Below are 15,335 nucleotides of genomic sequence, written 5' to 3' on the forward strand. Positions count from 1 at the left end.
TTATTATATCAATATTTCCTCACGAAGGCCTTTCCACCGCTATTTGTTGCATCATTCATTTTACCAACACAAAAATATCCCACCTGGTCTAGCTTATTTTGTTTTGTCGACATTTGGAAAGTTTACCAGAAAATGTGCTGTTTACATCAGGCCTGTCGTGACAGTTTTTTATCCAACATGTACTTTACTGGCATAAAAAGGCTGGATGGAAACCTGGTTAGTGAACAATCATATATTCACATGCAAGCCTCACATAAACGCCAGCCCCTTTCAGACCCAATTCCATTTTTGGACTGAAGGAAATACATGCACTTGTGACTGGAAGGTGTAACTGTTGTCATTATAAATCAATCACCCATCAAAACCAATTAATATCTTAATTTCATTAAACTAACATTCTTCAATTTATTTATCTGTACACCATCCAGTGGATAAACTCAAATGATGAATGACAAATGCAATTTACAGACAGGTTAAACAACCTTTTCCTTTACTAAGGGAGAGAACAGCTTTGAATACGATTCTATAGTTGTAAATTAAAATATTATTATTTCAAGTACATAAAATGATAATAAAAGTGCTGTTCAAACATGACCAGTATGCTCTACTAAGATTAAGGACATCATAAACACACTTCTTCTTTCACTATAACTGTAATATTGGTCTCTGTGTGTTCAACAGAGATGTGTTCTGAAAATCGACCTCATCTCAGTCCTCTACTGTACATCCTCGATTACTGGACCATTCTGTATGCAAAGAACATTCTTACTGATAAGCGTACACAAAAGTGATGCTTATAATGAAACAGACAACACAGGTCATCACTGCCAGAAATGTATGGATGAAAACCATTGTTACACTTCATAGGCCCTGATCAGCGAAAGTGTCATACTGCTCAATCATCAGCTTTGGACAATTTGAATAACAACACATCATGGCCCCCTGGTTTTTGTATAAAATGACTGCAAAATGATGGTAGAAGCACAAGCTGATCCACTGTCAACCACCAACCACCAACATGGGCAAGGTAATCTGATCCGACTCACAGTAGCTACATGTAGGCTACAGTTTTGCAAAAGTGAAATGTACATCCTATATTCTGTAAATATAATAGTACAGTAACATTATTTAATTATCTGTTATAAGAATAAGTTCTTATGGGAATTCAGTAATTCAACATTACCCAGAGTCTAAAAATGCAATTAGCCTATAGGCTTGATGATTTTTTGCCTTTTCAGGAATTGTTATACAGTATGTCTCTTTTTTCCTATAGATTATCTTCTACGAGGAGAGGAACTTCCAGGGCCGCAACTATGAGTGCATGAGCGACTGCCCTGACATGTCCCCCTACATGTCCCGCTGCCAGTCCTGCAGGGTTGAGAGCGGCTGCTTCATGGTGTATGAGCGCAACAACTTCATGGGCCAGCAGTTCTTCATGAGGAGGGGAGAGTACCCTGACATGCAGCGCATGATGAGCATGGGCATGATGTTCGACAACATCAGGTCCTGCAGAATGATCCCCATGGTAAGACACCTTATCTCATAGATGATACATTATAGTGTAATTTCCTATTTGAAGATATACAACATTCAAAGTACATAAGTGTCCTAAAATAATGTTGTTCTTTTTATTGCATTTCAGCACAGAGGATCCTTCAAGATGAGGATCTATGAGAGGGAGAACTTCGGAGGTCAGATGCACGAGATGATGGACGACTGTGACTCCATCCAGGAGCGTTTCCGCATGTCCGACTGCCAGTCCTGCAACGTGATGGACGGCCACTGGCTGATGTACGAGCAGCCCCACTTCAGAGGAAGGATGATGTACATGAGGCCTGGAGAGTACAGGAACTTCAGGGAGATGAGCATGGGAATGGGAGGCATGAGCCAGGGATCCATGAGATTCATGAGCATGAAGCGTATCAATGATATGTGCAATTAAATGTCTTTAATTGTTCATGGTAATAAAATAATTGAAGATCTTTCATAACTTAATTGTCTTTCTGATTTTCATACCAGTATTCATCTTAAGGCAAAATAAATTGCACACAATATTTAAAATATCACTGAAGCTTTGTAAATATTCCCACAATGATTACATGGGCATGGACATGTACATGTACAGTATAAGTATCTAGTAGGGTACACATGGTACAACATCTTCAAGCAAACCTTTTAAATTGTGCAAGCTGCCTCCAAGTTTCAGGTCATACCTGAATGCTTTTGTAAAGTTTATTAGTTATTGACTGTAGTTCATAGATCGTAATCAAATCAGTAAGAAATAGTTATAATAGAAGGGTTGAAATGATGTGTTTGTCATTTAACTGGTTGCCTGAGCTTACATGGCTACACTAGTATTAATTTCATTAGTAATCAATAACATTACAATCATATATAAACTCACTATTTTGCAAGCACCAAGATAACAATCGCGTCATTTCAAACATTTGGTTATAACTATTTAGCTATTTATCTGATCTATAAACTAATAATTGACATGAACATAAATCCCTTTACCTTAATATACATTTTATTGGAACAACTGGAAAAGTATTTAATTAACTACATTCCATATAATTATATATTTAAATATATATAAATACATTTTGAATATGTTAAAGCCTCATGTTATTATGGAAAGGGAATGTAGAGGAGGAGACATATACAGTGAGTAAGAGAGAGGGGAATGACCAAGATGGGGTTCGTAACCCCGTTGCCAGTGGGCATTGTGGTCCTGAGTCGGCCGCTCTACCACTAGACCAGACTCTGGGCTGATCCATACAATTCTAAAGTTAGGAAAATATTCCTATGAGGATGACCTAATTTGCATATTTCCCAGAGTGCTTATTTCACACATCAGATGGGAAGATGATGTTATAATGTCTCAACAGGAGGCCCACAACTGTGGATGTAGATGGTCTTCATATCAAACAAATAGCATAACATATTTATGGAATATGTTACCAAGGGATAGCTTACATAAAGGTCCAAATCAATTTTGGAAACCACAAGTCCATGTGCTAAACTCAAACTTTTTTGTAAATCATGCTTTGAGGTCAAATTAACATTATGCAACTCAATTACTAAAGCACTGTGGGCCCATATTAAATACGGAATATTTTGATGCATGTAAGCTGTCAGTCAGACTCTGCAAAAGTGAAACTGAAACTCAACTCTATGGTTAAATGAAGGTATTAATTAGGAATGGTTAAGGTTAGGTTTGGGATAGGGTTAAAACAGAAAATAACTGGGATAAAAATGAGTGCCTAGCACTGGGACTTAACCTGTGATCCTTGAAGACGTAGCTCACAGTTTAAGCTCTTCTTCTAACTCCATCCACAACACACTAGCAAGCAAAGAACCTACTAGATTTACTAGATCGTAATATGCGCACATGTTTCCCCTAGTGGACTGTTTGAAATTGCAACGGAAATAATCGTAATCTGGAGCCTGCAGTTATGAACCCGGGATTGATATTCCATATGAGAATGGCCTGAGGTTCTGTTATTATTTCAGCCAAAGAAAATTGCAGGGGTCCAAGCACTGAACCTTGAAGAACACCAAATTCAACTTTGATTTGTTATCTATCTGCACAAATACATATCCGTTTGATTAGTAAACTATACAGTAAACCAGTTGAGAACATATCCTCAAATGCCAAACACGTTTTCAAGTCTGTTTAGGATAATAAAAAGTGTTGGGCTGCTCACAAACAAATGTGAGATTAAGGTGTATTTATGTTTAATTTCAAAATGGGCATAGAGGGAGGTTGAAGATAAATAAGGGAAATGTGCTCAGAACACTTCTAGTTTTATGTGTGTGTGACCGACTGGGTACTATTCACTTCTAGTTTTATGTGTGGTTCATGATGATGAAGAACCAGATTTGAAGAGCAACATTCTAAAAAAAGAGATAATATTATGTAGAGCAAGGTATAAAGTGTGGTATCTACATTTTTTATTCAGTATACAGAAACTACAGTAATTCAGTATAGTTAATTGTTTTAACTGTTATGCTGTGCAGAATTGTGCTTGATTTTCATTGAATGAGTAGGTATTCTCTCTGTCACTCACAGTGAGGTAATGTGAGATGCTGGTGAGTGTTGTGATTTTATGGTTTTACTTTAGTAGTAAAGTATTTTTGGTGTGTGAAGTAAGCATTCTTACATCTTCAGATAATGGCTTGAAAAACATTTAAAAAATAATTGGATGATGACTATGACCAGTTGTTTTCTCTCTACAGTATGAAACATAACTATTAGATGTCTCAATTCAACAAATTTGCTGAAACTTTGCAAGGTGTAAAGAGTACAGTATGGTTTCATACTTATTGAGTGAACACTAGAGAAGACAATAAGATGGCGGGTGGACCTAACTTTTATTCATTTCAATGTTAGGCTCAGTTTCATGTTGACAATGTATTGCCTCTCAGTTTGGGTGAGCAACAACACGTCTGATGGAGCCAATCTTGGAATTGATGGCTCCCCAGTCACTGTATCTCCTGTACTCGCCAGGCCTCAGGAGATACTGCCTGCCTCTGTAGTTGGGATGCTCATAGAAAAGCCAATACCCCTCCATAACATTGCAAGAGTTGATATCATTGTAATGGAATTGATCGTAGAGGGAGGGGCAGTCATCGGCAAACTCCAGCATCTGACCGCCAAAGTCAGAGCGCTCGTAGATTCTCATCTTGTGAGCTCCCTGATTCTGAGAACAAGGAGGAGAAGATGGGTACGTTCATTCAGCCACTTTACTATTAAGTTTCAAGTTTCATGTTTATTTGCCATGTGTATTACTACCTACATCAATGATAGGTTAACTTCTATACCAGGAAAGAGGAATATAGGCTCACTTGAGGGATCATCCGGCAGGATTTCACGCAATCATTAAAGCCCATCCAGCGCTGGTAGTCGGGATACTCGCCTCTTCTCAGGAAGTACTGGTAGCCCATGTAGTTTGGCCGCTCATAGACCATCCAGCTACCACTCTCCACTTGGATGGAGTTACAGTGGCTGAAATGGGTGTGCAGGTCGGCACAGTCGGTGTTGCACTCATAGGAGCGACCCTGGAAGTTCTTGTCCTCGTAGAAGATTATCTAAAAATACGAATGGAAGTAAACATGCATACAATGGAATGAACATTGAGTTTTGTGCCATGCAAAGGATCGAACAACTGAGTGTCTATCTCGCAGCCAGGTGTTCATTGTTCTTTGTTCTGTCAGACAAACAATGAGAAAGAAGGTGTGACAGGACAAAAGATGTGCAACGAAACAACATGCCTTACCTTTCCCATTGTGTTAGGTAAATGTGATCACACTGCAACACTGACTAAGCGAGCCATGGTCCTTTTATATCCTATAGGAATAGAGACATTGTTATGTTAATCAATTGACTTTAGATGTCAGCCTTTTTGAAAATACAGCATGGCTGCCAAATTACAAAAGATAGTTGTTTTTCTTTGTCAGCAGGGTGAATTGCCTTTTTGTTACGTACACAAAGGCTTCAATGGTGCTAATTAACTTATCATGTACTCTCCACGTTTATCAGTGGAAAACCAAAATCTGATAACTAAAAGAACAGATGACAGAATATTCCACCCAAAACTGATGACAGAATACTAAAATTCAAAATGTATTTATCAAGCATTTATTTGATCTTTAAAAGTAAGCTCTTATACATATACATTCATTGATTGTTATGAATCACCTTCACTGTGGTGAATATTAAATATAAATATATTAAATATTAACATTATTGTTTGACATATACTACTTTCTGCATCGCTACCCTACTTATAAATATAATTCATGAACATTTCAAACACACAGCAAACTATAATAAAAGTATGATGGATAGTAAGAAAATGTGGGATTTGACTCCCCTTGCCTGGTGGTTTCAGTACTGTTTCAGTGGTCAGGTTTTGGAATACTTCCAGCCAAACTTGTGCTCGTGCCACCTGTGGTCTCAGTTGACCCACAGCCAAGTGAGTGGCTGCTGGTGTGGACAACAACTCAGGTCATGTGATTGACTGTATTGAGTTTTACAATATACCACCCAGTGGCCAACAGGAGAGTGACCTTGAATATTTACAGTGGGACTCATTTTGACTGTAATGAATGGCTGCTTCCCGGTTGTGCCTAATGCTACCTGAATGGCATGACTGTGAATTGGAACAGGCCAAACTATTAAAAGGTACTGTGCACCAACATGCTCACCAGTAATGTATTCAAATAGCAAACTGCTTCCACAACACCTTGCTCTTCCTCTCTGTAACACCTCTGCTAGTTGATAGACAATCACAACTTGGTATGAACCTACTTTAAGGTTAAACATACAGTACAATTTGAGAGATTGCAGTTCAATTTTTTTTGTTAATCAAACATTAATGTATATAACTACATAAACAAAACCAATTGAGGCTTATGTTTTCAAGGTAAGGAAACATAGTGACGACTACAGCTGCAGATCCTAGGCCAAATACCCCAGGTTATTTGTTAATGTTAATGTCAAGAGTTGACAGCCTTATTCTAGCTAGATAACCAAGTTTATTGGTATTTTTAGGAAACATGTTTCTGTACAGGTTGCTATATGAGCTTCCTAATGAACAATATTAAAATGCTTCATGACATAGTATATGTAAAGAATCTGTTTGTTATTCATTAAATCTAATTAGTATATTTAGTGTTATTTAGTATTCGTCAACACTGTTTAATTAATAGAAATGTATACACATCTACATTATGAATATATAGATATACATTATGATATATACCTTGTATTTGTATAAATATGATATACATTTCTACTATAAAATAATATATTAGTATAAAATGTAAATACAAAATATTATCGAAATCATAATTATCAAAATCATAATGTGGGCCTGCGAGTCTTTGGATGAGTCTGACATCTGTAAGGATTGTTTCTAATGGTTCAACTAATAAACCTCCCACTGTACAGGATTGAGAGACAGTTATTTGACTGAATCACTTTTCTTGAGCCTTCATCTGTACACATAATCCAGAACTCTGCTATTATACTGTGGAGATGCTGCCCTCTCCTGGGTTTGCTGTGACTTGTGGATGGCAGTATATGTGGAGCATACATTGTACAGCCTTGGAGGTGTATTACAGTAAGTTGCCACCTAAAAAAAAAAAAATACTGTTTCTTAGCTGTTTAAACATTCCAAAGAGGAATGCCCAACAAATATCCACAATTCCTGTTTTTTTTTTACAGTATGAATAATAAGAGCTGATGCAGCTGAAGCATGAGCTGTATACTGATGCTGATACAAAGTATTTTCTACAAATTGTTGACTTACTACTAGAATAGACAGTACTTACTAACATTTCATTCAACATTAACCTTATGTAATGATCAGTGGTTTTAACAGATTTTAATTCCATTAACTCCACATCAAGTTTTGAAATGGTATGCATCGTAACAACCTCATCACCTGGGGAGGACATGTCCTGGTGTACTGCTCCCGTTGCACTGGGAAAACTAACCATATGAAAATGCAGAATTATGTTCTGATTGCACCTTTACCTCAAACCAAGGACTCAAATGAAAATGAAAGAGACTTCAATTTAAAAGGTAAGTGATTTTATTTATACTCAAATTTTAGACATTGGTGCGTTTAATAACAAGAATCCATGATACGCCTCATGCTGTTGACCCTCATGGGGTTGGAGCCCATGTGCATGCTCAACTCTCTCATGTTCCTGTACTCTCCAGGCCTCATGTACATCTGCCTGCCTCTGTAGTTGGGCTGCTCGTACATCAGCCAGTGGCCGTCCATCACATTGCAGGACTGCATGTCGTTCATGCGGAAACGATCGGTCATGGACTCACAGTCATCGCTCAGCTCGTGCATCTGACCTCCGAAGTTCTCCTTCTCGTACATCCTCATCCTAAAGTTTCCTCTGTGCTGTAAACGGATATGGGAAAGGTGTTTTACCAAATTGTGCGAAATATACATTCACATTGCTTTTGCTGGAACTGTCTGTATGGCCTATGGGAGTCAATGAACAGATTCCTTTCAATTTACCATGGGGATGTTACGGCAAGACCTGATGCAATCGTTCATGCCCATACGCTGGTAGTCACCATACTCTCCCCTTCTCACAAAGTACTGGTTTCCCTGGAAGTTGGAATGATCATAGACCATGAAGCAGCCGCTTTCAACCCTGCAGGAGTTGCACCTGCTCAGGTAGGAGGTCAGCTCAGGGCAGTCGCTGGAGGTCTCATAGGAACGACCCTGGAAGTTCCTGTCCTCGTAGAAGATGATCTAAATACACACAACAAAACCATAATTTACAAAAACAAATTGTAGTTCTAACAGTACAGTACAATTGATTGATTGTTATAAACAAATTAGAAAAAGCTTAAAAGTCCAATTCTGTCAAAGCTCCCCACACCTTTCCCATAGACATGGTTGCGGTTACTGTATTGGTCTCAGGATTGTACAATTTTCTGTATGTTCCCCTATCGCTTTTATACTTGAGCCGACAGCCAAAGAATATGTGGCTCCATTGTTCAAACCCCTGACAGAGCAATATGACACAGAGGCCCACCCTGTACAGTTCAATTCAAAGTGGCCTTTAAAGGGTCATTATTTGCGGCTGGGTGCATTTGTGAGGAAAGACCATCTCTTTATTGTTTCTGTTGAATAACAGTATGAAGGCGAATTCTTCATATCGAGGCTTTTCAGAGATATCAACAAACCCAACGGACATTTGTTCATGGTTATTACGATTTAAATCTTTATATTTAAAAAAGCACAAAAAAATAGTAGCATAATGATTCAAACATTAGTCTATTAGAAAAAGATAACACATTACTGAATTTTTTTATTCATATTAACTGGTCTTGCCCAGTGTTAATACATGTGGATGAATTAATTTTTTATCCAAATGTTATAAAATGGTTGTTGATATTTTCTATCCTCCAACAAAACTGCTGCATAAAATGTATCAATTGACAAATTGTATAAGTGGAATCCAAAACATTATAGTTACGGTTTGTATCGTGGTTAATACCCTCTAAGGAAAAAAGGTTTCCAAAAGTGTTTGGCTGTCCCCATAAAAGCTAAGTTTTTGGTTCCAGGTAGAACCCATGTTTTTCTGTGGAAAGGGTTCTACATGGAACCCATAAGGGTTCTACCTAGAACCAAAATAGTTTTACATGGAACCAAAAAGAGTTCTTCAAAGGCTTTTCCTATGGGGATAGCTGAAGAATCATTTTAGGTTCTTGATAGGACCTTTTTTTCTAAGAGTGTATGTTTCCACTGATAATTACCTGTTATTTATTTGGAAATAATTCAGTACCAATGGAGACATTCTTCTACTTACCTCAAATAACTCAATAGTTGGTAACTGTCTAGCACCTAATAATGCCATGCTCGTATTAATAGGCCTTGGCCTGTTCCGACAATATTAACAGACCTAGGAACAGTCATGCCGCTTGGGTTGCATTATGCACTGGATTTGGTCTGTTCTGATTCACAGTCATGCCGCTTGGGTTGCATTATGCACCGGATTTCGTCCGTTCCCAATTCACAGTCATGCCATTTGGGTTGCATTATGCACCGGATTTGGTCTGTTCCAATTCACAGTCATGCCATTTGGGTTGCATTATGCACTGGATTTGGTCTGTTCCGATTCACAGTCATGCCATTTGGGTTGCATTATGCACTGGATTTGGTCTGTTCCGATTCACAGTCATGCCGCTTGGGTTGCATTATGCACTGGATTTGGTCTGTTCCGATTCACAGTCATGCCATTTAGGTTGCCTTATGCACTGGATTTGGTCTGTTCCGATTCACAGTCATGCCATTTGGGTTGCATTATGCACTGGATTTGGTCCGTTCCCAATTCACAGTCATGCCATTTGGGCTGCATTATGCACTGGATTTGGTCTGTTCCCAATTCACAGTCATGCCATTTGGGTTGCATTATGCACTGCATGTGGTCCGTTCCCAATTCACAGTCATGCCATTTGGGTTGCATTATGCACCGGATTTCGTCCGTTCCCAATTCACAGTCATGTCATTTGGGTTGCATTATGCACTGGATTTGGTCCGTTCCCAATTCACAGTCATGCCATTTGGGTTGCATTATGCACTGGATTTGGTCTGTTCCCAATTCACAGTCATGCCATTTGGGTTGCATTATGCACTGGATTTGGTCTGTTCCCAATTCACAGTCATGTCATTTGGGTTGCATTATGCACTGGATTTGGTCCATTCCCAATTCACAGTCATGCCATTTGGGTTGCATTATGCACTGGATTTGGTCCGTTCCCAATTCACAGTCATGCCATTTGGGTTGCATTATGCACTGGATTTGGTCTGTTCCCAATTCACAGTCATGTCATTTGGGTTGCATTATCCTCCAGCGATGGCTTGTTTCAAGGTTCACTTTCCAATAGGACAACAACCTGAAGCACACAGCCAAGACAACGCAGGAGTGGCTTCGGGACAAGTCTCTGAATGTCCTTGAGTGGCCCAGCCAGAGCCCGGACTTGAACCCGATCGAACACCTCTGGAGAGACCTGAAAATAGCTGTGCAGCAACACTCCCCATCCAACCTGATAGAGTTTGAGAGGATCTGCAGAGAAGAATGAGAGAAAATCTCCAAATACAGATGTGCCAAGCTTGTAGCATCATACCCAAGTAGACTGTAATTTAATCAATTTTAGAATAAGGCTGTAACATAACAAAGTGTGGAAAAAAAGTAAAGGGGTCTGAATACTTTCTGAAGGCACTTGTCACGTTCGTCGTATAGAGGAGATCAAAGAGCAGCGTGATATGAATACATTCTTCTTTAATGAAAACGAAGAACACAAACATACTATACAAAACGAACGTGAAGCTATATATAACGAGTGCTGACATGCAACTAACCATAGACAACAACCCACAAACTATTCAAAGCATATGGCTACCTAAATATGGTTCCCAATCAGAGACAACGATAAACAGCTGCCTCTGATTGAGAACCAATCTAGGCAACCATAGACATAAAAACACCTAGACTGGGGAACCCCATAAACATACAAAAACACTAGACAGGTAAAAACACATATATCACCCTCGTCACACCCTGACCTAACCAAAATAATAAAGAAAACAAAGTTAACTAAGGTCAGGGCGTGACAACACTGTATCTTCTAAAATTACTATCTCACAATGGATTTGCAAACATGCAGCTGTGTGCGTTAGATACAGGAAAACAGGACAAATTACACCCACAAAAAGGTGTGAAGTGTTAGAAAAATCCAGGTTCATGCAATCAGATGAGTTTTAAATATAAAACAGCAAAACAAATGTATTTATTTATAAAAAAAGAAAAACTTGAAAGGGGAACGGGGATACCCTCCATCATTTTTGTTGTTGTAGATTTGGCATACTCTAAGGCATGCTAACCTTAAATCACACATTAATTTGACCATTAAATACAATTATATAGTTACTCTGTTATTTAATCAGTGCAATAAATATGCAATTTCTCAGAAACATTAAGATACATTGATGTCATATGTCAAATTGTGTTCAGTGTGTTCTGTCCCTACAGGGTCATGTTTTGGGTCAGACGCTGCGTCATGGTTCACTCCAGACCTGACTGCCCTCGACCAGCACAAAAACTTCCTGTGGCGAACTGCACTTGCATTGAATAGACCCCGCGATATGCAACTTTTCAGGGAAGTCAGGAACCAATACACGCAGCCAGTTAGGAAAGAAAAGGCTAGCTTTTTCAAACAGAAATTTGCATCCTGTAGATCTAACTCCAAAACGTTTTGGGACACTGTAAAGTCCATGGAGAATAAGAGCACTTCCTCCCAGCTGCCCACTGCACTGAGGCTAGGAAACACTGTCACCACCGATAAATCCACGATAATCTAAAATTGCAATAAGCATTTCTCTACGGCTGGCCATGCTTTCCTCCTGGCTACCCCAACCCTGACCAACAGCTCCGCACCCCCCACAGCCACTTGTCGAAGTCTCCCCAGCTTCTAATTTACCGAAATCCAGATAGCAGATGTTGTGAAAGAGCTGCAAACCTGGACCCGTACAAATCAGCTGGGCTAGACAATCTGGACCCTCTCTTTCTAAAATGATCCACCGTCATTGTTGCAACCCCTATTACCAGTCTGTTCAACCTCTCTTTGTATTATCTGAGATCCCTAAAAATTGGAAATCTGCCGCAGTCATCCCCCTCTTCAAAAGGGGTGACACTCTAGAGCCAAACTGTCACAGACCTATATCCATTCTGCCCTGCCTTTCTAAAGTCTTCAAAAGCCAAGTTAATAAGCAGATCACTGACCATTTTGAATCCCACCTTACCTTCTCTGCTGTGCAATCCGGTTTCCGAGCTGGTCACGGGTGTACTTCAGCCACGCTCAAGGTACTAAACGATATCATAACCACCATCGATAAAATACAGTACTGAGCAGCCGTCTTCATTGACCTGGCCAAGGCTTTCAACTCTGTCAATCACCCTATTCTTATCGGCAGACTCAACAGCCTTAGTTTCTCAAATGACTGCCTCGCCTGGTTCACCAACTACTTCTCAGATGGAGTTCAGTGTGTCAAATTGGAAGGCCTGTTGTCCGGACCTCTGGCAGTCTCTATGTGGGTACCACAGGGTTAAATTCTCAGGCCGACTCTTTTCTCTGTATACAGGGGAAGTCGGAAGTTTACATACAGTTAGGTTGAAGTCATTAAAACAAATCTTTCAACCACTCCACAAATTTCTTGTTAACAAACTATAGTTCTGGCAAGTCGGTTAGGACATCTACTTTGTGCATGACACAAGTCAGTTTACATACATTAAGTTGACTGTGCCTTTAAACAGCTTGGAAAATTCCAGAAAACGATGTTGTCAAATGTGAATGTGCAGCAGGTAGGACGGAGTCAGGCGCAGGACACAGAACTGAGTAAAAAACTGTACTTTACTCGAATAAACAACAAAATAAATTCCACGCAGGGAAAATACTACAGCTCACAGAAAATAGCGAACACTTAACAATGAACAAACACGCACAAAACCATGTGGGAACCAGAGGGTTAAATAGGGAATAAATAATAATGTAATGGAAACCAGATGTGTACAATAAAGACAAAACAAATGGACAATGAAACGTAGATCGGTGGCGGCTAGAAAACCAGTGACTTCGACCGCCGAACGCCGCCCGAACAAGAAGAGGCACCAACTTCGGTGGAAGTCGTGACAGATGTCATGGCTTTAAAAGCTTCTGATAGGCTATTTGACATTATATGAGTGAATTGGAGTTGAACCTGTGGATGTATTTCAAGGTCTACTAACTCTTTGCATCTTTGCTTGAAATCACGGGAAAAACTAAAGAAATCAGCCAAGACCTCAGAAAAAACATTGTAGTCCTCCACCAGTCTGGTTCATCCCGCGGAGCATTTCACAAATGTTCATCTGTACAAACAATAGTACGGAAGTATTAAAACAAGGGGACCTCTCAGCTGTCATACTGTTCAGGAAGAGACGCATTCTGTCTCCTAGAGATGAACGTACTTTGGTGCGAAAAGTGCAAATCAATCCCAGAACAACAGCAAAGGACATTGTGAAGATGCTGGAGGAGACAGGTACAAAAGTATCTATATCCAGAGTAAAACGAGTCCTATATCGACATAACCTGAAAGGCCGCTCAGCAAGGAAGAAGCCACTGCTCCAAAACCGCCATAAAAAAGCCAGACTACGGTTTGCAACTGCACATGGGGACAAAGATCATACTTTTTGGAGAAATGTCCTCTGGTCTGATGAAACAAAAATATAACTGTTTGGCCATAATGTTTGGAGGAGGGGGAGGCTTGCAAGCTGAAGAACACCATCCCAACCATGAAGCACAGGGGTGGCAGCATCATGTTGTGGGGGTGCTTTTCTGCAGGCGGGACTTGTCCACTTCACAAAATAGATGGCGTCATGAGGATGGAAAATTATGTGGATATATTGAAGCAACATCTCAAGACATCAGTCAGGAAGTTAAAGCTTGGTCGCAAATGGGTCTTCCTAATGGACAATGACCCCAAGCATACTTCCAAAGTTGTAGCAAAATGGCTTAAGGACAACAAAGTCAAGGTATTGGAGTGGCCATCACAAAGCCCTGACCTCAATCCTATAGAACATTTGTGGGCAGAACTGAAAAGTGTGTATTCACAAGGAGGCCTACAAACCTGACTCAGTTACACCAGCTCTGTCAGGAGGAAAGGGCCAAAATTCACCCAACTTATTGTGGGAAGCTTGTGGAAGGCTACCCAAAACGTTTGACCCAAGTTAAACAATTTCAAGGCAATGCTACCAAATACTAATTGAGTGTACCTGTATGTAAACTTCTGACCCACTGGGAATGTGATGAACGAAAGAAATGCTGAAATAAATCATTCTCTCTATTATTAATCTGACATTTCACATTCTTAAAATAAAGTGGTGATCCTAACTGGCCTAAACAGGGGCTTTTTACTTGGATTAAATGTCAGGAATTGTGAAGAACTGAGTTTAAATGTATTTGGCTAAGGTGTATGTAGAACTTCCGACTTTAACTGTATATCAACGATGTCGCTCTTGCTGCAGGTGATTCCCTGATCCACCTCTACGCAGACGACACCATTCTGCATACATCTGGTCCTTCTTTGGACACTGTGTTAACAAACCTCGAAACGAGCTTCAATGTCATAGAACACTCCTTCTGTGGCCTCCAACTGCTCTTAAACGCTAGTAAAACTAAATGCATGCTTTTCAACCGATCGCTGCCTGCACCCGCCCGCCCGACTAGCATCACTACTCTGGACGGTTCTGACTTAGAATATGTGGACAACTACAAATACCTAGGTGTCTGGCTAGACTGTAAACTCTCCTTCCAGACTCATATTAAACATCCCCAATCCAAAATTAAATCTAGAATCAGCTTCCTACTTCGCAACAAAGCCTCCTTCACTCACGCTGTCAAACATACCCTCGTAAAACTGACTATCCTACGGTTCCTCGACTTCGGCAACGTCACTTACAAAATAGCCTCCAACACTACTCAGCAAACTGGATGCAGTCGATCACAGTGCCATCCGTTTTGTCACCAAAGCCCCATATACCACCCACCACTGCGACCTGCATGCTCTATTCGGCTGGCCCTCGCTACATATTCGTCACCAGACCCACTGGCTTCAGGTCATCTATGAGTCTTTCCTTGGTAAAGCTCTGCCTTATCTCAGCTCACTGGACACGATAACAACACCCACCCATAGCACGTGCTCCAGAAGGTATATCTCACAATTCATCCCCAAAGCCAACACCACATTTGGCCGCCATTC

General features: G+C 40.0%; 3 protein-coding genes across 3 annotated transcripts; 1 reads left to right on the forward strand and 2 right to left on the reverse strand.

Moving 5' to 3' along the window:
- The first annotated feature begins 943 nt into the window (after positions 1 to 943).
- On the forward strand, positions 944 to 1,990 carry LOC109904389 (gamma-crystallin M1-like). Its single transcript, XM_020501639.2, has 3 exons — positions 944 to 1,027; positions 1,274 to 1,525; positions 1,643 to 1,990. Exons 1-3 carry the CDS (start codon positions 1,019 to 1,021, stop codon positions 1,940 to 1,942), a joined length of 561 nt encoding a protein of 186 aa, XP_020357228.2. The 5' UTR covers positions 944 to 1,018; the 3' UTR covers positions 1,943 to 1,990.
- Positions 1,991 to 4,358: 2,368 nt separating this feature from the next.
- Positions 4,359 to 5,987, reverse strand: LOC109904399 (gamma-crystallin S-1-like). Its single transcript, XM_020501648.2, has 4 exons — positions 5,885 to 5,987; positions 5,283 to 5,353; positions 4,852 to 5,094; positions 4,359 to 4,706 (listed from the first exon to the last, which is right to left on the reverse strand). The coding sequence occupies exons 2-4, from the start codon at positions 5,289 to 5,291 to the stop codon at positions 4,428 to 4,430; spliced, it is 531 nt and encodes a 176-aa protein (XP_020357237.1). The 5' UTR covers positions 5,292 to 5,353; positions 5,885 to 5,987; the 3' UTR covers positions 4,359 to 4,427.
- Positions 5,988 to 7,586: 1,599 nt separating this feature from the next.
- On the reverse strand, positions 7,587 to 8,572 carry LOC109902751 (gamma-crystallin M3-like). The gene is made up of 3 exons (XM_020499379.2): positions 8,419 to 8,572; positions 8,049 to 8,288; positions 7,587 to 7,928 (listed from the first exon to the last, which is right to left on the reverse strand). The coding sequence occupies exons 1-3, from the start codon at positions 8,431 to 8,433 to the stop codon at positions 7,638 to 7,640; spliced, it is 546 nt and encodes a 181-aa protein (XP_020354968.1). The 5' UTR covers positions 8,434 to 8,572; the 3' UTR covers positions 7,587 to 7,637.
- Between the last annotated feature and the right edge of the window lie 6,763 nt (positions 8,573 to 15,335).

Source organism: Oncorhynchus kisutch, linkage group LG2 (genome assembly GCF_002021735.2).
Source record: "Oncorhynchus kisutch isolate 150728-3 linkage group LG2, Okis_V2, whole genome shotgun sequence".
Taxonomy (NCBI): Eukaryota; Metazoa; Chordata; class Actinopteri; order Salmoniformes; family Salmonidae; genus Oncorhynchus; species Oncorhynchus kisutch.